This window comes from Homarus americanus, unplaced genomic scaffold (genome assembly GCF_018991925.1).
Source record: "Homarus americanus isolate GMGI-L3 unplaced genomic scaffold, GMGI_Hamer_2.0 scaffold23598, whole genome shotgun sequence".
NCBI lineage: Eukaryota > Metazoa > Arthropoda > Malacostraca > Decapoda > Nephropidae > Homarus > Homarus americanus.
The window spans coordinates 2,122,512-2,144,061 of record NW_024731054.1 but is presented as its reverse complement, the minus strand read 5'-3'; the positions used below and the strand labels follow the sequence as shown (position 1 = coordinate 2,144,061).

The 21,550-nt window shown below is 42.6% G+C and overlaps 2 protein-coding genes across 4 annotated transcripts in view; both read left to right on the top strand.

Moving 5' to 3' along the window:
* The first annotated feature begins 5,218 nt into the window (after positions 1-5,218).
* LOC121867492 (phenoloxidase-activating factor 3-like) lies at positions 5,219-14,768 on the top strand. Its single transcript, XM_042367445.1, has 9 exons — positions 5,219-5,365; positions 6,282-6,365; positions 8,221-8,344; positions 8,813-9,024; positions 9,669-9,768; positions 11,141-11,328; positions 11,847-11,960; positions 12,479-12,634; positions 13,469-14,768. The coding sequence occupies exons 2-9, from the start codon at positions 6,293-6,295 to the stop codon at positions 13,624-13,626; spliced, it is 1,125 nt and encodes a 374-aa protein (XP_042223379.1). The 5' UTR covers positions 5,219-5,365; positions 6,282-6,292; the 3' UTR covers positions 13,627-14,768.
* A 6,616-nt stretch (positions 14,769-21,384) lies between these two features.
* LOC121867490 (cold shock domain-containing protein E1-like) overlaps positions 21,385-21,550 on the top strand; it is a 28,828-nt gene continuing 28,662 nt past the window's right edge. For 2 of the 3 annotated variants that reach the window (XM_042367441.1, XM_042367439.1), the window contains exon 1: positions 21,450-21,521. The gene's annotated coding sequence lies outside the window, so the exon portion shown is untranslated. Of the gene's footprint in view, positions 21,522-21,550 lie in introns of all 3 variants that reach the window. The other variant, XM_042367440.1, reaches the window with a different exon arrangement.

The window sequence follows — 21,550 nt, the reverse complement described above, 5'->3', positions numbered from 1 at the left end:
GGCCTTGACGGCTACTATTGTTATGGACTCGACTCATGATTCGAGAATCGCCATGAGCTTCGTGGAGAGTTTTGAGTCAGGAGTGAACCAAGTCATTGTGTTCAATTTTGTTACAGTAATCGACATGTGTTACGACATGTAATGCAATTATATCCCATAATCAATAATTATTAAACCTAATGAACAGCTCCAGTGAACAGTGTTCGTCTACTCAGTCCACCACTCGCTACTCTTGCTACCTATATTATCAAATAAACTAAGAAACAAGTTTACCTTTATTTTAAGAGATTATATTTACATATCACTGTTCCAACTTACCTTTTTCGTTTCCCTTTAATAAAAAATGAAAAATAATTTTTTTTATTTTATTTTCACCAACTAGACAAGTGGTGGCATGTGACCAGAGCTGACACAATAATATAGTGGGTAGTGACTGTAGCTGTGAGGGCTAAATAAAACATTTAAATACACTGTACTTATTTCTTGCACTTACTTACAAGGAAAATAAATATCGCTCATCAAACGAGTAACGAGGAATAGCAACTTAAAACCACATAAAGCACCTGAGACAACGACTTGATGTAACCCGTAGAAATTTCAATACTAGAGCAATTTCACAACAAAAATACCTTCAGGTCACCTCAGTCATGCAGTGGTGAACGGAAATAAAGACAGGAAAAAAGTCACATTTTATTTAAATACGTTAAACAAATAAAGTAGTAAAACAAAAAATATCTTAAAACAGTGATTAACTGACAATACACGACTTTTACCGATAGAACGCAGAGGGTCAACGTAGATGGTGTTAAATCTGAGTGGGGCCGTGTAACCAGTGGGGTTCCCCAGGGGTCAGTACTTGGCCCACTCTTGTTCATAATCTACATAAACGATCTGGATACTGGGATCAGCAGTGACATAAGCAAGTTTGCGGATGACACCAAAATAGGGCGGCAAATTAATTCAGGGCAGGATGCAAATGCATTACAGGAGGATCTAAATAAACTGCAGGGGTGGTCTGAAAAATGGCAAATGAAATTCAACACCAGCAAGTGCAGCGTACTTAATATTGGAAGAACAAATACTTATAATGTATACAGCCTTAACAACATCAACCTAGAGAAGTCGACTTGTGAAAGAGACCTAGGGGTACTTGTAAGCCCGGACCTACGGCCGAGAAAACAGTGCGTTAATGTTCGAAATAAGGCAAACAGAGTATTGGGTTTTATATCTAGAAGTGTAAGTAACAAGAGTGCAGAGGTCTTATTGCAACTATATCTTGCGCTAGTCAGGCCACACCTCGATTATGCGGTTCAGTTCTGGTGCCCCTATTATAGAATGGATATAAATTCACTTGAGTCGGTGCAGCGAAGAATGACAAAAATGATTCCGGGACTTAGAAACCTTCCATATCAGGATAGGCTAAAGAAACTTAACTTGCATTCCCTAGAAAGACGAAGAGTGCGGGGAGATATGATAGAAGTATTTAAGTGGGTGAAAAGAATCAATAAAGGGGATATAGATAAAGTTCTTATAATATCCGAGCAGGATAGGACTCGGAGCAACGGATTCAAGTTGGATAAGTTTAGGTTTAGGAGGGAGATAGGAAGAAACTGATTCACAAATAGGGTGGTGGACGAGTGGAACAAGCTTAGCAACTTTGTAGTAAGTGCGGGAACTCTGGAAAGTTTCAAAAGGAGACTGGATAGATTCATGGATGATCGAGAGTGGTAGTAACTCTCGACAGGAGCTGCCATGCACAGGCCAACCGGCCTTTTGCAGACTCCTTATTTTCTTATGTTCTTATGTACATATTGACAACACTATTTATATATGATGGCATTCCGCATGGTTGTGAGGCTGGCCTATTTCTGGAGTTCCTCTCTGTAGGTTTGTCGTCATACTGCCCCGAAAGTGAACACTGGATCTTTTAACACACTTCCACCACAACTTGGTTTTGCGAGTGACATGTTTGGTATGCATGTACTCATTGTTACGTAAAAATTATTTTCAATAAATACTAACAAAATATATAGAGGGAAAAGGTTATATATGTATATAGGTTAGGTTAAGTCACTGTGACCACATGTTGTCTACTCCGGTAATTTTTTTTTTGGCCAGGTGTTTGGTGTGAGGTTACATTGAGGTTGTGGGGTATGGGATATTTGTGTTCACACTCAGGATGGGTTGGAGAAAGGAAACTCACAATGTGCTCTCTATATACATGTTGTATTGGATGTACAATGCAGCTTGGTGCTGGGAAGGCAGCATGGTTACAAGCGTGATGTAGAGAGAGCTGGTTGGTGAGGATGCTCAGAGGTGACCTATATATCTATATGTTTGTGTGTACTGTGTTTGTATTGTGACTTTTTCTTCTGTGACTTTTTTCCCTGGATTCCATGCAGTGAGGGCCTTTCACTCTTAACTCTTCCTGATATACTTCCGTGACTCTTAAACTTGAAACTAGAACTCCTGACTTAAACCTTAACCTCCTTGGATTTGAAATTGAAACTGGCAACTAAGATGGGTACTTGAATCCAGCACTTGAACCTGCACTCGAACTCGAACCCAGCGCGTCCTCCTCCTCCATTATTACGCAGGACTGGAGAGAACCAGTCCTGGTAGGACATTGGTAGACATTGCAGAAACAGTTAAAAAACAAGCTGATTTCGCCTCATCTTCTACAGTTACTTATTTAAACACTATTTCCTTTTGGTGTGTCTCTGGAGATGCAAAAGTAAGGTGAAATTCTATAACAGTCCTTAAAACATCACAATCGACAAATTGTTGACATGCTTAGATAATAGCAGAGGTTTCTAGATTAATGAGAGGCCAAATATTCACCAAATTACCTTCTAGACACCACCATCATCATACCTGGCCCTTAAAACATTGGTGTAAGCATCGTATTTGTTCTCCTACAGTCAGTATTTACTGAGATATTGAAGAAATATTTCAATTTCAATTATGGAAACCAATATTTCCAAAAATTGAAGAAAAAAACGCCCAAGGTTTTCAGAGTGGACCCTATGGCACGTGTTTCTTATCTACTGTCGGAGTAAATGGCCGCCTGGAGTCAACATTATTACTTATTTTAATTCACTAATTGCTTGTCTTCGGGGGAGGAGTAGGAGGGGAGTATGGGGGGTGCCTCAGTAACAACCATACCCCCCTTTCTTTCTCTCCTTCTCCCTACCCTCTTTCTCTCCTTCTCCCTTCTCCTCTTCCTCTCCATTTTTCTCTTCCTCCTTCCCTTTTCTCCCTCCCATCCTCTCCTTCACACTTACCCCTCTCTCCTTCCCTCTTTTTTTCTCTCTCTTCTCCCTCACCCCTAACCCTCCCTCTCTCCGTCTCCCTCACCCCTAACCCTCCCTCTCTCCGTCTCCCTCACCCCTAACCCTCCCTCTCTCCGTCTCCCTCACCCCTAACCCTCCCTCTCTCCGTCTCCCTCACCCCTAACCCTCCCTCTCTCCGTCTCCCTCACCCCTAACCCTCTCCGTCTCCCTCACCCCTCTCACTCTCTCTCCCTTTACCTCAACCCGCCCTTGGATAAGACAGCTTCACTGTATATATCTGACTGACAGTACTAATTCATTTATCCTCTCATCTGACGTTCCTCTTGACCCCGCTTATACTGTGGTAGGGAAGAAGGTGGTAGTGTTGATTTTGATTTTGCCGCTTACAGCGGCTACTTTATTGTGCACCCCACACTCATCCTGTGAGCGGTAGCACAAAAGGATTATAGAGTAGAGTTTACAAAGGGTCATAATAATTAACCCCCGTTGTCAGGATATTATGGCACTGAATGTTACACAGTATTTCATTTACATTATTTGTTTAGTTCTATACAAAAAGGGTAACTTATTCACAAATGCGTGAGTACAGGCGTGTGAGGCAGTATGTCTGGCCTCACACTTTGTTATTCACATTTACGTGAGAGGTATTCAAGCACATTGCGTATTTGGTTCTGTACATGAGAATTTATATAGTTACTAAGTGCAAAAAAGTGGATACAATCTTAATATGTCGGCTATCTTGCCATTAGCGATGAAGTGTTGTGCCATTTCACACGCAGTGTGCTTGGACCTGTCCCTAAAAGGTTCTATCTTCACACAGTCGAGGACGTAGTGTTCAAGTGTGTGGCCACATGTGGTAGTGTGGTAAAGGTAGATGGTAATGTGGCAGAGGTCGGTGTGTCACCTTGCAGTAGAGTATCACATCAGTTCACAAAGGCTACATTCTCTGGCTAAATAATACATGAAAAATAAACAATGAAAGGAACACCCCCCCCCCTTCCCTTTACCCCTCAGTGCATGGGATTATTTCTAGACAGTCAACAAACTCGCCTTCCTCCGCTCTCCTTGGCTAAACCTTTCCTCAAGTTATGCACCATCCTTTTCCCTGTCTTCAACCTTAGGAACTGGTCTAGGTAAATCAATAAAAAGAGTGTAAACGTTTTTCCTCCGGCGAAGAGAAATAACTGAGTGCGTTTGTGTTGAATTAATTGTGAGAATGATCTGGAAATTTATTGTTGTTGTGGGTTAAAGTCGTGTGGTAGTGTGGTATAGGGAGGCAGGTAGTGGTGGTGGTGGTAGTGTGGTATAGGGAGGCAGGTGGTGTTAACCCTTTCATGGCTCCAAAATTCTTCGCAATTACCGCCATAAGTTTTCGCTCTAGGAAAAATATGACCCACGATTCCGTGGCAGACTTTCATGTGTGAGCTTTATAACACAGTAACCACAGCAGGTAACAGCAATACAGGTAACACGTGACAGTGGTAAGTGACTCAAGAAAGTAGCAGGTAATATATGACAGTAACTGATGAAACATGAGAGTGACATGACTAAGAAGTGACACTGGTGCACACTGATGGTGATAAGAATATAAAATATATAAAGAAGAAGAAGAAGAAGAAGAAGAGAAAAAGAGGCGAAAGGAGGAGGTCACACTGCTCAGGGCTGTCAGTAACAGATCGAGGATGGGAGGAGCCAATCTCGGACCTCTAGACATGAGACATAATAGCCTACACTCTGTTAGTTACACATACACGTCACTCAAATAAGGATGAAGTCATACTATTTCATAAGCACTCGGGTTAATGATAGTCTTTGCTTCTAGACATACTCGTGAAATATAGGAAAAAAAAGACGCCGGAAATATGTGGCATTGAGCACCAGCAACACTACCAAGGCTCTCCTACAGAGGTGTACGGTGACTACGGTCCGTCTAGGGTAGTCGAGTCGGGACAGTCGCCACGAAAAGTCCAGAGCCTCCACTCGAACGTGTACTGTAGCATCCGGCCACCGTCTGTTGCTGATCACTGAGCTCAGGGTGGTACACGGTGCTCTTCTCCGTCCTGTTGACGCTGGTAACGTATAAGTTGTCTTTATTATTACGTCCCATCGTAAATTATTAGGAACCGTATTTAAATGATCAACAGGTGAGGACAGTATGTGCAGAACACCATCAGGGAATGTGAAAGTTGATACCTCGCCACAACCACTTTACTTCTTTCACAGAATCTGGACATTTGTAACGAGAAAAAAATGTTTTAGTGTTGAAACTATATACTGTGTGCAGTGATTACATTATTACTGTGTCCCCATGGTGTTTAGTCGACTGTTACTGATAACTTGTGAGTTCTTTCTTATCTATTTCAGTGGAAAAAATTGGTTATATGAGTAATATTTACTGTGCGGGCTTTATGTGTCACGAGAAGCGCCTGTAATACTTCCTTATGGCCTGCAATACTACAAAAAATTCTTGGTTTAAATTGTCATGTTCATCTTGTAGGAGGACCTGTACTTGCCTCAGTCCTCACATCTATGTAGGAGGACCTGTGCTTGCCTCACTGTCCTCACATCTATGTAGGAGGATCTGTGCTTGCCTCACTGCCCTCACATCTATGTAGGAGGACCTGTGCTTGCCTCACTGCCCTCACATCTATGTAGGAGGACCTGTGCTTGCCTCACTGTCCTCAAATCTACTGTAGGCTACACAATGCATCACACAGTCACAAGTACCAGCTTTACCAAATGAATATGGCCTCAGTCAGTGATCATTGTGAAGGCCGTCAGACCCAGGGGTGCAGAACATTATGATGTTGACTGTACTGGGCAATTACATATGAATGAGGAAAAGATAAACTTGCGAGGACAGCGGTGATGGTGTACCAGAAATGTGGTGGTTATGATAATGTGTAGAAGCTGATGATGTAATGGTGACATGAGCTGTGATGATGATATTAATGATGATGATAATATAATGAATAATTTTCCTTGCAGGTGTGGCCAATATGGGGCAACTGCCTGTGATAGTGTTGGTGATAGCGATGGTTGTGGGCAGCGAGGCACAAAATATTGGAACAAGTAAGTGTACTAAACGCAGTCTTTCTGTCTCTTTACCTTATCCTCTTCGACACTGGTCGGCTCGTTAGCCACTTGAGCGGTCGGTTACGTCTCTGTTACGCACTGTTGGCAACTACTGGGCATGCACTGGTTCTCGACTTATATTTTCTCGCTGGTATGGTTTAAGACCGTCTAATGTCCAGATTTTTACCATCCTTAATCCATGTATTGCAGTAGTTAGTAGACAGGAAGGAACCAACGCGGGTGACAGCACACAGTGAGAGGGGAGTGACGGGCTGCAGCAAAATATGATTATCAAAATTTACTCAGAAATGTGAGCATCAGTATATATTTAGGTACAAAGTTAACATACAGTAACTCTCGTGTGATATCAATATTGTACTGTACTATGAAGGTGGCCCCTTATCCTAGATATGGAAGAAGTGTAGTAGTTATAGTTAATGACAGAGCGGATTGTTGCGACGAAACAAAGTGACCCCCATCTCTCACCTTCACTGTCGGTCACATGATAAACATCAGGTGTTATTCACAGTCCTGGCCACTGTCCAAGGATTAACAAAGGTTCATATGGCGAACATTCCTTGTAACTAAAGATGTGAACAAGCACCCAAGTGGTTGACTTGAGAAATTGAACGCTGATGTTCATCATAAATTAAGTCAGCATAATTATTGTAAACAAAATTAACCCTTATTACAAAATAATAAAACTCTGCGTAAATAGATGATAAAACCTTAATCTCTTTACCAAAACGACCACTCCAGTAGATGGCAGATGTTGCCATGTTTCAGGGAGTCTTGTAGGTAACAAAGAGAACAACGAGACTTCTGCTGTCCATACACTGACAGTCTCACCCACCTTTATCTTGACGTGTTTCACCACATCTTCACACTTGTCCCCAGTTTGTATCTGACATTAGTTATATCAAAGGTTCTGACGAAGAGCTCCCTAAACTAAGCTGCAACAGATGAATAACACAAAAAATGGCCGAAAATCTGATGAGCCATCTGCCTTAGCTAATTATATTCACTTTAGCACCAACTCAACACATCATTGTCGTACAGAATATTTTCAAATATTCTTAAGGTCAGTTGAACAATGTTGTGCTGGAGTTCAGGTTCGCCAATTAGACACATTAGTCCGCCTCCATTTACCGGGAAAATTGTACTAAAGAATCTTTTTTAGAAACCACTCCTGGTGTAAGTCTGAACCTGCTCATGAACTTGCCAGGCATTCTCGTTGTGACACTCACCATATCATCAAGAGTTGTTAAAAACTGGTAGTCCAAGGGTCTCATTCTCAAAGGTTTTTACAGGAATGTTTTCACTCAATCTCACTTAAAATGTAAGAGCATGTAACATTAAGACTATACACTTTCCCTTGACCGCATTAGAAGACAAAATTAACGTTCAGAATTATTTGAAAGATTATCTTCCTTAATTTTGTTTCCTAACTGGTGAATGTATCGACTTCAGGTTGACTCATTGTATTTTTTATGTACTTTTAAATGTTATGTTTTTGTTTTAGTTTCAGTCAACCGTTTAGGTAATTGTAACATTATTAGTGGGCGAGAGGATCATAGTGAGAGGTTTAGGAAGGTGACCCCCCAGTGTCTCCCCTCCACCAGTCAGTAAATTTATAAATGTTTCTTTTTAACCAACAGTCACTGTGCCTGGCCAAGGCCACCTATAAGAGGTGGCCTTGACCTGGTGTTGGACTCACCACACACGTTCCTACGCCACATTTCCCCCATAATCAGAAAATAGACAACATCACACTCAGGCCGGCCTCCACAATCCTGACCCCTGTTTATTTTGTTTTCTCGTGTAATAATGACGATGTTTTGCTTCATTTCAGAATGCCGGAAAGACAAGCGTGAAGGAGTGTGTATTAAGATAGAGAGCTGCCCGTCACTGCTTACGCTACTACGACAAATCCGTTCTGGTTCCGCTCCCTCAGGATCCCTCAATGAGTTACGCAGGTAAGTGTCAAGTCTCTGTTACCTATAATCAACTTTTCGACTAAAATCCCCCCGCTTTTGGTTGTTGATTGATTCGCGATGTTATACATAGTGTGTGAACCCTTTATCATGTCATACACCACCACTATTATGTCATGCACCACCAGTGTGGTGACACCTGGCGGACGCCTGCCATAACAGACGCGTCACTCCACGTCTCCGTCAACGCTCGATCTTCATCTTCACAGTTTGTTTCCGTGTATTGAACAGGCTAATAGTTCAGAGCCTCATAGCTATATGCAGAGATTCCATTTTTTTTCTTTTGCTTGCTTTGTGTGTGTGTGTGTGTGTGTGTGTGTGTGTGTGTGTGTGTGTGTGTGTGTTTGTGTGTGTGTGTGTGTGTGTGTGTGTGTGTGTGTGTGTGTGTGTGTGTGTGTGTGTGTGTGTGTGTGTGTGTGTTTGACTAAAGGGCCTTATCTCTCCCGACAGATCTTTGTGTACATTTATAACCGAACCGCTTGTGTGCTGCACTTCCTTCAGTTCAGCCATCCCTCCTCGTCCAGATGGGCCGCAGGTCTCTGGTGGTTCTCTACTGCCCTCACAATGTGGTGTTTCAGCCCTAACTGACAGGATCATTGACGGAGAAGATGCCCCTCTCCTTGCTTGGCCGTGGATGGTGCTTTTTGCCGGGACAAAGAACAGTAAATATTTTGTATTGTGATATTTTTGTTTTACACAGTTTTAGTTTATGCTTGACTTACAAATTTATCTATATTATTGAGGTATGGTCTGGATGACGGAGTTAGGTAAAACGTTCAATAGTCCGAGTCAGTAACGGTTTTGTTATCGTCTTGGTGTATAGTATTCTATGTTATTGAATTCACCAGTCAACAAAGCTCCGCCCACTTTTGGTTTCTGTAGAAAGTAGCATCAAATCAGCAACGAGTTTTAGCTGTAATCCGACCTCTTTTGACTTCCAAAGCAAACAGAAGACAATTAACTAAACATATTAAACTAATTCCGCCCACTTTTGACTTCCTTTCCAACCAGCAACCAATAAATGGACACAACGGATTGTACTGTTTGTAAATGGAAGATGAAGGTCGTCTGAATGATTGATGGAAAAAGATGGATAAACATAAATAGAAATATAGACAGCCAAGGAAACAGATAAACAGAAGACGAAGTATTGTACATAGAGACAGAAGGAAATAGACACACATAGACGGAAAGACAGGCGCAGAGAAAATAGAGAAACCAATAAGAGATGATTAGAGACAGACTGAGGGAGACTTAGAGAAGGTAAGCTGCTGTACATCTTGGTTGATCTTATGTATGCCAACAGGTGATGGTGGGTTCATATTCTTCTGCGGAGGCGTCCTCATCAGTGACCGCTACGTCCTGAGTGCTGCTCATTGCTTCAAGTCTTCAAATAACATTAGACAGTAAGTAAACTGTTCACATTTTTCTAAGGTTTATCCTGTTGATGGCCGGGTGATGGTGGCTTGTGTGAGGTGACACGGGATAAACCAGACTTGGGGCCTTGTTGCGGGAGGTGAGGACAGTACCGAGGCACAACACATCTTTAAAGTAGTAAGAATAAGAGGAAATGTGTGTGTGTGTGTGTGTGTGTGTAATAATAATAATAATAAACGATTTATTAATAGAGTTGCAGCCGGTGGCTGAAAATATACAGACTACATTTGATTTAGACATAATGATATAATATGCATTGAATACATTTACAGGGCTGTACAGTACATAAATCAGTTGTTTATTATTTTAACAATAGATGGGATGGTGCTGTTCTTATATCTATCAGTGCGGGCTCTTATGGGCTGAATTTTGTTGTAGTGGCGGACTGAGCGAGTTGGGTGGGGGGCTGCAGGTGGCAGGAGGTGGCGATGACGAGGATGGTGCAGTAGTCCACTGCCAAACCTTTCCAGTGCTTGGTGGTGGAGGTCACTGAGGGATGGTATTTCCAGGGTGGAGAGAGCGTTGGTGTAGCCGGAGTATTCTGCGCCGAGCATGATTCTCCAGGCCCTTTTCTGTACCTTCTCTAGCTGACGTCGTTGGGTGGAGTTGAGAGAAGACGACCAGGCTGGTGATGCATACGTTAGTTTGGGGAGAATAAAGGCGTTGTAGATGGTCTTCAGCTCTGGCGTGGGTGTCCCAAGTGACCTAAGTGGTCATAGCATGTAGAGACGGTACGAGGCTGCCTTGACTGTGTTATTTACATGGGCCTTCCAGTCAAGTTTGTTGTCTATAGTTACACCCAGGAGTCTGGCAGACTGCATCAGCTGGAGAGGATGGGCAACCACTGTGACTGCTGGGGCTTGCACTGGAGTGATGGCAATATTGATGTGCATGACTACGGTTTTGGTGTGGTTGATGGTGACCTTGTTCTCCATAGTCCATGCCTGTAGCCTGTCCAGGGTGCCTTGTAGCGATGAGTAGTCTGGTGCAGTGTTGTCCGCTGAAACCCCCACAGTGCAGTCATTCACGTACTTCCACCTGTGAGGAGTGTCCGATAGAGCGTCGTTGATCAGGATGAGGAAGCACAGTGGTCCCATCTTGGTCCCCTGGGGAACACCGCAGGTGAGGTGTTGAAATATGGAGACCAAGCCCTGATACCTCACTGCCTGGCGACGATTTAGCTTCCCAAAGTATTTTTTAATTTCTCTCTCCCGTTTGTTAGTTCTTCACCGATCATTAATTGACATCAACTATTGATGTTAATTTTGATATTTGTAAACTGTGACGGTATTGTTGACATGATTATTTGTGCTATTTGTCATATTATTAAACTTTTCACAGAGTTGTTGCCAGGGTGGGCGAGCACACACTGTCGACAAACCCTGACTGTGAAGGCGGGAGGTGCGCTCCCACCCCACAAGACATCCCTATTGAGAGAGTCATCAACCACCCTGACTATCAGAGAGGCTGCAGGAGCTGTAACGACATCGCCCTCATAAGGCTGTCTAGGCCGGCTGTCCTCGATGTTCGTTAGTATTTGAGGTTTTAATCATTTGTCTGTGACAAAATACTCCAGAAGGTGGAGCCTTGTGGTACTCCTTTCTGGAGACTGTCCATTATTTTTTTACTCCGGTAAGCAAGTCCTTATATTCTGGTATTTAGTCATTTGAACCATTCTAGTTTTTAAAGTGATTCCAATAAGCTTTTAACTTACTGTTCTTATTACCTCCCTCCTGTCCCTGATTTCGGGAATATGCCGACTGAAGCAACAGTCTGTCTGTCTGTCGATCTTTCATACAATTACAAGTGAATTTTGAAGCTTAGAATGAGTTAAGTTTTAGTGTTAGGTGTCCCTTAACTAGTTAGTCTGTATGCTTGTGTACATCCAACCTGTCCTATTAATTAACCGATTATCATCAAATGTGTTGTTTAGCCGTAGTGTAAAACGGATATTTGCCGTGATACCCGGACACTGACAGTGCAGCAGTGGATGTATATGTAAGTTCTCCAACACAACTCTGGTTAAATGAATAATATTGTATTACAGTTTTTGTTGTGCCTATCTGCTTGCCTCGTAACCCCGTGCAGGATTTGGGCTTCTCGGTGCAGCAGTACAGGGGAAAGCTAGGCTGGGCTGCAGGTTGGGGCCTCATCTCTAGAGGTAAGTGTCCAAGTTCACAAATATTTCAATTATGAAATTTCCTCGTAAGTGAAGATGTAACAACGCACCGTACTGGTCGCCTTGAGCTGAAGAATAACGATAACATCTAAAAATACGTTCATTCTACTGTATAGTTTATTATTGGAAATAATTTGGACAACATTTTCCCTTCCTGCTAGAGACGGTATCGTCTTTTACAGCGGTGTTCGTTAAATATCTAAAGCAAGTCCTTCACACACTGATTTTTGAGGTTCATCCATTAGCATACAGCCTTGGCAGACACCCATGACTAAGTTGGTTCCTACACTTGAGGACTGGGGACTGTTTCTCATGATCTCTTAAATCCTGGCATTGATATCTTTGGATCTGAAAGCTGGATCCTTTAAATAAAACTGAAAAACATTAGATGGTGTGTGTGTGTGTGTGTGTGTGTGTGTGTGTGTGTGTGTGTGTGTGTGTTGATTAAGTGAAAAATAATGTAAACTGGAAGACAAATCCATGCCTTTTATGTCCAACAGACTCAAGGCAATCCCTCAGGCCCGACGTCCTGCAGCAGGTGCAGCTGCCCATCCAAGACTCTGCGGATTGTCAGAGAAGGACGAGCTCTAACCCGAACCCTAACTCAGTATTATGCGCTGGTGGGGACGGCAGAGACACATGCAGAGGAGACTCAGGTTAGTCAGTGACACATCTTCATCAAAAACGAAACTCACAGAACGAGCATTGTAAAAGCCCATTATCTGATAACGAGAATTAAGGACCCGTAAATGACATAAACTCTTGAGAATGATCTTTTTAATCAATGTCTAGTTAACATTTACCAATATAATTGACTTAATTACAAATCTCCATAAGTGTCCATACAGGTAGTGACCAAACTCGATAATAATATCACATTCTGATGCATTCTTCTGATTATGTGTTATGACAAGATATTATATATTACGAGACATTTAATGAACTGAAATGATAAAGGAACAACTTTTTATGTAATTTATAATAGTTGTTATATAATATGCAGTATTGATCTACTTGAGATACGTGGTTAAAGACGTTAGTTGTTTACTCAGACATTTATAAAAACAACAGGAATAATAACAATAGGATGAGAAATTGCACCTCCATCCTTGACTCTCTCTGTTCGTCTGTAAACACGGTTACTCAAATAACAATGAATTTTAACTAAATTTGGTATATGGACAGAAGTAAACAGACGAGCTCAACAGTCTACGTATTTCTCTTACCAGCATCAGTGTTATTATGGTGTGGTGAAACTTCCTATATGACAAGAGGGGCGACTTGTCCACCATTACGTCTCTTTATATTGTTCAAAATTTGACCTCCTAAGTATATGCTTGGTTGTATTATTTCATTTCACTTTGAGTAGTCTGGTTTGAATAGTTTCACGTGTATATAGAATTAAATTTTAATCTCAAGACCTCTCATTTACATAATTTTACATAAACTTCATATTAAAACTTCTCAGCAAATATTAATTCTCTTTACAGGTGGACCTCTGACCCTAGGAAGCACTTTAAATTCCAGAACCTATGTGGTGGGTCTTACTAGCCACGGACCTCTTGAATGTGGAACTCCCAACACCCAGGGCGTCTACACCAGCGTGAACTACTACGTTGATTGGATCATCAGTAACTTGCAGCCGTAACTGTCTCTCTCCCAGCAACACTGACGGCCACTTGACTTCGTCCTAACAAAGCTTCACTGTTGACCTTATGTTTACATAATGAAGGCTCTACAACATCCAAGACCCAGATTCACAGTGGTTCGTACAGTGTATATTTCTCCTAAGTGAGGATGTAAGAATGTACTACCTAATTGGCTATCTAAAGTGTCAAATTTAGCTTGTACAGAGCTCAGGGTGGAGAGGCCGCGCTGTATTGTTCCAGGCCAGAATATTTCGTTGTTTTTGTTGTTGTTTTATTAAGTTTGATGCAACGTAATGCAGGCTGGTACATTGTCTGAGGACTTGAGGCTACATATATTTAACAATCTCTCTCTCTCCCTCTCTCTCTCCAATGATTGTTTATTACACCATAGCTTACAGCCCAGAGAAGAGCAACACACATAACATAAAGTAGATAAGCAGGTGTACACCCACGCAAGTTGACACACCCTACAGTGAGATTAAGATCTGACCCATGAGAGGTCACGGCCACAAAGTACCTGAGTTAACCCGGCGTTATGATCGTGTTAAAGAAATTCACCTGAAGAAGACACACCCGGGTGGAAATAATTAGGAAGCTTTACCGACCGGCGACATGACCACGCAAACACAGCTGTCCAGATCTAACCAGTTTAGTGTTAATTAGGAGAGATCATCTGCCGGCTCGAGATCTCCAATATAAGGAGCCTGCAGCTTCTTCCACCAGGCTTTACTATCAGAACAGGGAAGGGGTCTTTAGCTCCTTCCACGAGGCATTATTTTTATAACAGGGAAGGGGCTAACAGCTCCTTCCTAAAGTCAGACAGTGCGAGACAGAACTCAGAGTCATGCTCGTCACAAGTCGAGGTCGGGAGGGAGACTTCCCTCCCCAGCACCGAGTCTCCAGCTAGCAGTCACCCACAGGAACCAAAGTCCAGTAGCACCTACAGACATCCCCCAGCCGCTGGGCCTCCCTCAGGTCACACGTGAGTCATTGTCAGAGCGATCCAAGGGTAAGTTACCTACGGTGGGAAGTGCGTCCATTTCATGTCTGTGTCCGAGAGTCAGTGTCTAGTAACGTAAATGTAATGATCTATTAATGTGTCCATGCCATTGAGTTAATTAATAAACAGCTGTACTTAAAATTGGTGTTTAGAAGATTCCCCCTACGAATATAATATACAGTTAAATAACTAACCGTCACGCTACCAAACTTTCCTCACTCTACGACTCTACTACTATAAACTCCTACCTTATATCTTCTATGTGAGATTTACCTCATTACATCTCTCTCTCTCTCTCTCTCTCTCTCTCTCTCTCTCTCTCACACACACACACACACACACAGACACACGCACACACATACACAATTCTAATTAATATATAGCCTAATTAAAAACTCCAATGTGAACTTCAAACATAAAATGGGTTAAATACAAAAGAAATTGTATGCATGTTATTGATCCAGTTTAATACACACATTAATGAAAGAAACAAGTACTGACACAATAAACTAACACATGCATCACGATACTCCACCAATCTCATTATTTAAACCGTGACTTATGCAAAATCTGTCATCTGTGATATAAGTAAAGGTCCTGAACCTAAAATGATCGTAGGGTAAAATTTCCTCGTAACCGAAGATGTAGAGCCCACCTAACTGGCTGATATAAGCTAAAGCATTAAGAAAAATGTACACAATGACATCAGATGTACACTGAGATTCACTTTCTACTATATGCGTTCCCGTGGCACCTATCAGGGGACATTATCAACCAATGTAAATCTTTGGTTATCCCGACCCAGCTTAGAGAATAAATGTTAAAACAACAGAAAAATAATATGAATATATACCGAAAGAATTTCAAACCAACCTTGTGTGTGAAAGAGGGAATCTACAAATGAAAGATTCAATGTTTAGAAGGAATATTGGAAAGAGACAGGGATGATAGTGATCGTATGATTCAACCACTGACTGCTGAAGAGGGAGAGTGTTGTTCCAGCGACAAGGAGAGGAGGTTTACAGGTATTCTTAGGGAAAGATTCAATAGTATCATTGTGTATGAAATCAACGTGGAAGAGGATAATGAAAGAGAAAAAGAAAGAAATGTATGACAACATCGGCTAGTAAGCAGACAACTAGCGAAGAAGATAAAGTAAAAAACAGTTCTCGGATCACCCGATGATGAAAGTTGAAACACCCTAACACTAATCTAACCCCAGGTAGTGCCAAAGTGTTTAATTGTGTGATATAAGTTAGGTGTGTCTAATTATTCAGGTGATTCTTACGTCGAAACTATTTACACTATACAACTTTTTTCAAGAGCCACAAACCTCCAACAAAAACTCAAATGAAAACTCATTTAAATTTTGTTGATATGATCGCTTCCTAGCTTGTAACTTATCTGCATTTATTATTTTTCTTTTGGCTGAGATGACCTGTTTCTTAATATTGTTTGTATACCTACAGTGTCTGTGTTCACTAGGTGCTTAATCAATGTGAACTTCTATGACAATAGTGGCGACATCGACTGGAGAAACGAGTCAACCCCGAATGACTTGAATAATCCTGCTACTCTTTTTGTAGAAACTCTGAGAGATAATTTTCTGTTCCAACATGTGAGAGACCCGACACATTACAGAGGGGAGCAAACACCCAAGCCACTTGACCTCATCATAACAAACGAGGAGGGTATGGTGGCCAAACTGGAACACCTTGCCCCAGTTGGCACCAGTCACCATACAGTGTTGTCATTCAGATTTAACTGTTACCTAGTTCAAGATAAGGCCAGGCCAAGGTGCAAATATTACAAGGGAAATTACAATGGGATGAGGGAAGAGATGAGGGGTATCAACTGGCCTGACTTATTAAGGTACAAGAACGCAGACACTACGCTGAATATCATAACTAGTAAAATGACCCATTTGATCGATAAATATATACCCAAGACCAAACCCAGTGCTTCTAGGAATACGAGGGGATCCCTACACATGAACCATGCGGCGGTCGACAAAATTAAGAAGAAAACCCAGAAATTCAAGACGTGGGTTGGGTCAAACGATGAGCAAGACAGGAGGATGTATGCAAGAGCCAGAAACCAAGCAAAGATAGAGTGTAGGAGGGCTGAAAAGGAGTTCCAAAGGCTGGTTGCACGCGAGGTCAAGTCAAACCCAAAGGCGTTTTACCGCTATGCAAAGTCGAAATTGAAAACGCGAGTAGGAGTATCAGACCTGAGGCTTGAAGATGGTAGTTACGCAGATTCTGACCAGGATAAAGCTGAGGCATTGAACAGCTTCTTTTCCTCAGTGTTCACAAGAGAGGATGCAACTAACCTTCCTGCGTTTGAGGACAGACGGTTCGACACAGCACTGACCCACATTGTGTTCACAGAAGAGGGTATTAGAAATAAACTGTCCAGGCTAAAGGTCCATAAGAGTCCTGGACCTGACATGGTGCATCCTAGAGTGCTAAGGGAGCTGTGCAACGAGCTTGCAGAGCCCCTGAAGATTCTGTTTTGTAAATGCCTGGATGAACAAATGGTCCCCAGTGAATGGAAAGTGGCTTATGTGAGTCCTATCTTCAAGAAGGGCGATAGGCACTCCACGAACAACTATAGACCGGTGAGCCTGACCAGCATAATATGTAAAGTACTTGAGAGTATTATCAGAGATGCAGCGATGGAACATCTACTACGAAACAACCTTGTAAAAGATTGCCAACACGGTTTTATGCCGGGGCGCTCTTGCTTGACACAATTGCTCAAGGTATTGGATATTTGGACCCATATTCTAGAACGGGGTGGTAATATCGACAATATTTACCTAGATTTTGCCAAGGCTTTCGACAGTGTACCCCACGAAAGGCTGAAAATCAAACTGGAAGGGTACGGAATTCGGGGAAATGTCCTAGCGTGGATAGAAGACTTTCTACATGACCGCAAGCAATGTGTGGTGATTAATGGCACGAAATCGTCATCTGTACCTGTAACAAGTGGGGTACCGCAGGGTAGTGTATTGGGCCCGCTGTTGTTTGTTTGTTTCATAAATGATATGCCTGACGTTGTACACTCCTCCATACAAATGTTTGCCGATGACGCCAAGTTATTTCGGGAAATTAAGAACCAAGCGGACTGTGAAGAGCTGCAGAAGGACCTCTGTGGGCTCCAGGAATGGTCGAAGGAATGGCTGCTGAGATTCAATGTCACGAAGTGTAAGAGGATGCACCTGGGGCGTACCAACGGTAAGGAGGCGTACCATATGTCCCAACGGGATGAAGAAAATGTACTAGTTGAGACTGTGTGTGAGAAGGACCTAGGTGTGTATGTTGACAATGAGCTGAAGTTCTCGGCCATTGTGAGAAGAAGGTAAATCAGGCAAATAAATTATTGGGTCTTATAAGAAGGTCGTTCAGATATCTAGACGGTCCGTCCCTCGTGACGATCTTCAGGAGTGAAGTGCTTCCCCATCTGGAGTACTGTCACCCCATCTGGTCCCCGAGATATGCTAGGGACTGTCAGTTGGTTGAAAATGTTCAAAGGAGGGCCACCAAACTGGTGCCTGCACTTCGGCATCTCAGCTACCCTGCGAGATTGGAGCGCCTGAACTTGCCTAGCTTATACTACAGACGGGCAAGGGGGGACCTAGTTGAGGTTTATAAGCATCTCAGGGGGCACTACTCAGTTGAGTGTCCTTACTTGGAGCTGGCGGACGCTCGCCCCACAAGGGGTCACAGCTCAAGATTGAAGAAGCCGCAAGTCCGGAAAACCGTGAGGGCAAACTTTTTCGGAGTGAGGGTTGTAAACTCTTGGAACAATCTACCAGAGAGTGTTGTGACGGCACCGAGTGTGAGCTCTTTCAAGAGAAGACTTGACCAACACTGGAGCGGGTTCAGGTACATTCAGGAGCCGGTGCATGCCCAGTATTTGCCAACAGTGCGTGACAGAGACGTGACCGATCGCCCGGGCGGCTAGCGAGCCGACCTTTTGGTGAAGAATATAAAGGAAAAGAGTCGTGACCGATCGCCCAAGCGGCTAACAAGCCGATCAGTGGCGAAGAGGATAAAAAAAAAGTAATAGTACTCATTCAAGTTCTATAAACTGAAATTTTTCTTGAGTGGAAACGGTGTTCGAAATTTTATAATTTTATAGCCTGTATTAAAAAAGAAATTTTTGTTTTATATATATATAATATTTTATATATATATATATATATATATATATATATATATATATATATATATATATATATATATATATATATATATATATATATATATATATATATATATATATATATATGCAAGTAAATCACTGTAGTTGCGCGTGATCCAGGTATATGCTGATAACCACAAGGAAAGAAGAAAACACGAAGTTCCCAAGCGCTTTCGTGTAATTCACATCTTCAGGGGTGAGTACAGACAGTCTATACTCACCCCTGAAGGTGTGAATTACACGAAAGCGCTTGGGAACTTCGTGTTTTCTTCTTTCCTTGTGGTTATCCTCTTTGCCACTGATAAGCTCGTTATCCAGTCGGTTTTCTCCGGGTACTGCTGTTTCCTCCCCTATTAACACTGCAATATGAAGGTCGTAGCAAAGAACGGAACAGCCTCCTGAACGACTATTAAGCTGATAAGTAATCAAAAAATTAAAAGGATAAAGAAGTAAAACTGAAATGAGACCATGCTTTGTCAGGGCTCGTTGTACATTGTTAAAATAAAATAAAGCCACTTGTAGACAAAGATCAACAAGAACTTAGAACAACTTACCAGAGAAGGTTGTAAAGGCCTTATCATCGAACCAGTTTAAACACAAATATATTTGAAATGGAAAAGCTAAAAGAGGAGACGGGCTAAGAGTGCTAAGAGAGTTGTGCAACGAGCTTGCAGAGCCCCTGAAGATCCTGTTTTGCAAATGCCTGGATGAACAAATGGTCCCCAGTGAATGGAAAGTGGCTTATGTGGGTCCTATCTTCAAGAAGGGCGATCGTCACTCCACGAACAACTATAGACCGGTGAGCCTGACCAGCATAATATGTAAAGTACTTGAGAGCATTATCAGAGATGCCGCAATGGAACATCTAATACGAAACAACCTTGTAAAAGATTGCCAACAGGGTTTTATGCCGGGGCGCTCCTGCTTAACACAATTGCTCAAGGTATTGGATATTTGGACCCATATTCTGGAACGGGGTGGTAATATCGACAATATTTACCTAGATTTTGCCAAGGCTTTCGACAGTGTACCCCACGAAAGGCTGAAAATCAAACTGGAAGGGTACGGAATTCGGGGAAATGTCCTAGCGTGGATAGAAGACTTTCTACATGACCGCAAGCAGTGTGTGGTGATTAATGGCACGAAATCGTCATCTGTACCTGTAACAAGTGGGGTACCACAGGGCAGTGTATTGGGCCCGCTGTTGTTTGTTTGTTTCATAAATGACATGCCTGACGTTGTACACTCCTCCATACAAATGTTTGCCGATGACGCCAAGTTATTTCGGGAAATTAAGAACCAAGCGGACTGTGAAGAGCTGCAGAAGGACCTCTGTGGGCTCCAGGAATGGTCGAAGAAATGGCTGCTGAGATTCAATGTCACGAAGTGTAAGAGGATGCACCTGGGGCGTACCAACGGTAAGGAGGCGTATCATATGTCCCAACGGGATGAAGAAACTGCACTAGTTGAGACTGTGTGTGAGAAGGACCTAGGTGTGTATGTTGACAATGAGCTGAAGTTCTCGGGCCATTGTGAGAAGAAGGTAAATCAGGCAAATAAATTATTGGGTCTTATAAGAAGGTCGTTCAGATATCTAGACGGTCCGTCCCTCGTAACGATCTTCAGGAGTGAAGTGCTTCCCCATCTGGAGTCTGTCACCGAGATATGCTAGGGACTGTCAGTTGGTTGAAAATGTTCAAAGGAGGGCCACCAGACTGGTGCCTGCACTTCGGCACCTCAGCTACCCTGAGAGATTGGAGCGCCTGAACTTGCCTAGCTTATACTACAGACGGGCAAGGGGGGACCTAGTTGAGGTGTATAAGCATCTCAGGGGGCATTACTCAGTTGAGTGTCCTTACTTGAAGCCGGCGGACGCTCGCCCCACAAGGGGTCGCAGTTCAAGATTGAAGAAGCCGCAAATCCAGAAAACCGTGAGGGCAACCTTTTTCGGAGTGAGAGTTGTAAACTCTTGGAATAATCTACCAGAGAGTGTTGTGACGGCACCGAGTGTGAGCTCTTTCAAGACAAGACTTGACCAACACTGGAGCGGGTTCAGGTACATTCAGGAGCCGGTGCATGCCCAGTATTTGCCAACAGTGCGTGACAGAGACGTGACCGATCGCCCGGGCGGCGAGCGAGCCGATCTTTTGGTGAAGAATATAAAGGAAAAGAGACGTGACCGATCGCCCAAGCGGCTAACAAGCCGATCTGTGGTGAAGAGGATAAAAGTAAAGTAAAAAGTAATACACAGAAATTATTATTGCAAGCACTATCAATATTGATAATAAATGAGTTAACTTGACAAACGCTCCAGGATTGTATAATCATATTAGTGGATATTAGTACTAAAGAAGAGGTAGGTATATACGAGAGCACAAAAGATACAAATTAACTTAAGCTTGGCGGGTGAGCATCAGGCCAGCGCTACCTAGCGGCTGTGAACCGAACTTTTACACTGGTGCCAAATGTACTCTCAACTATTGAACAACTCAACGGCGTATACAAATAATTCATGGAGCGCTTTTGATTCTCCTATAATAAAATTCATACATTTTTCATTATTTATCTAATAACAGTAAGAATAGAGAGTGGAGGCTGGAGCGGACGTGTGTGTTAAGGTTGGCATAGCGTGAGTATGTTAGTCCTAAAGATGGCGGCATGTCATCAGTGCTGTGCTGTGCTGGGGTAAGTTTTGTACCTCGCTACAACCATAC

Excerpts from the sequence above, each read along its gene's own strand:
- LOC121867492 (XM_042367445.1), top strand. The coding sequence starts at position 6,293 with ATGGGGCAACTGCCTGTGATAGTGTTGGTGATAGCGATGGTTGTGGGC. Across the intron at positions 8,345-8,812 it reads TCCCTCAATGAGTTACGCAG|ATCTTTGTGTACATTTATAA; the intron begins GTAAGTGTCAAG and ends CTCTCCCGACAG. Across the intron at positions 12,635-13,468 it reads CACATGCAGAGGAGACTCAG|GTGGACCTCTGACCCTAGGA; the intron begins GTTAGTCAGTGA and ends TTCTCTTTACAG.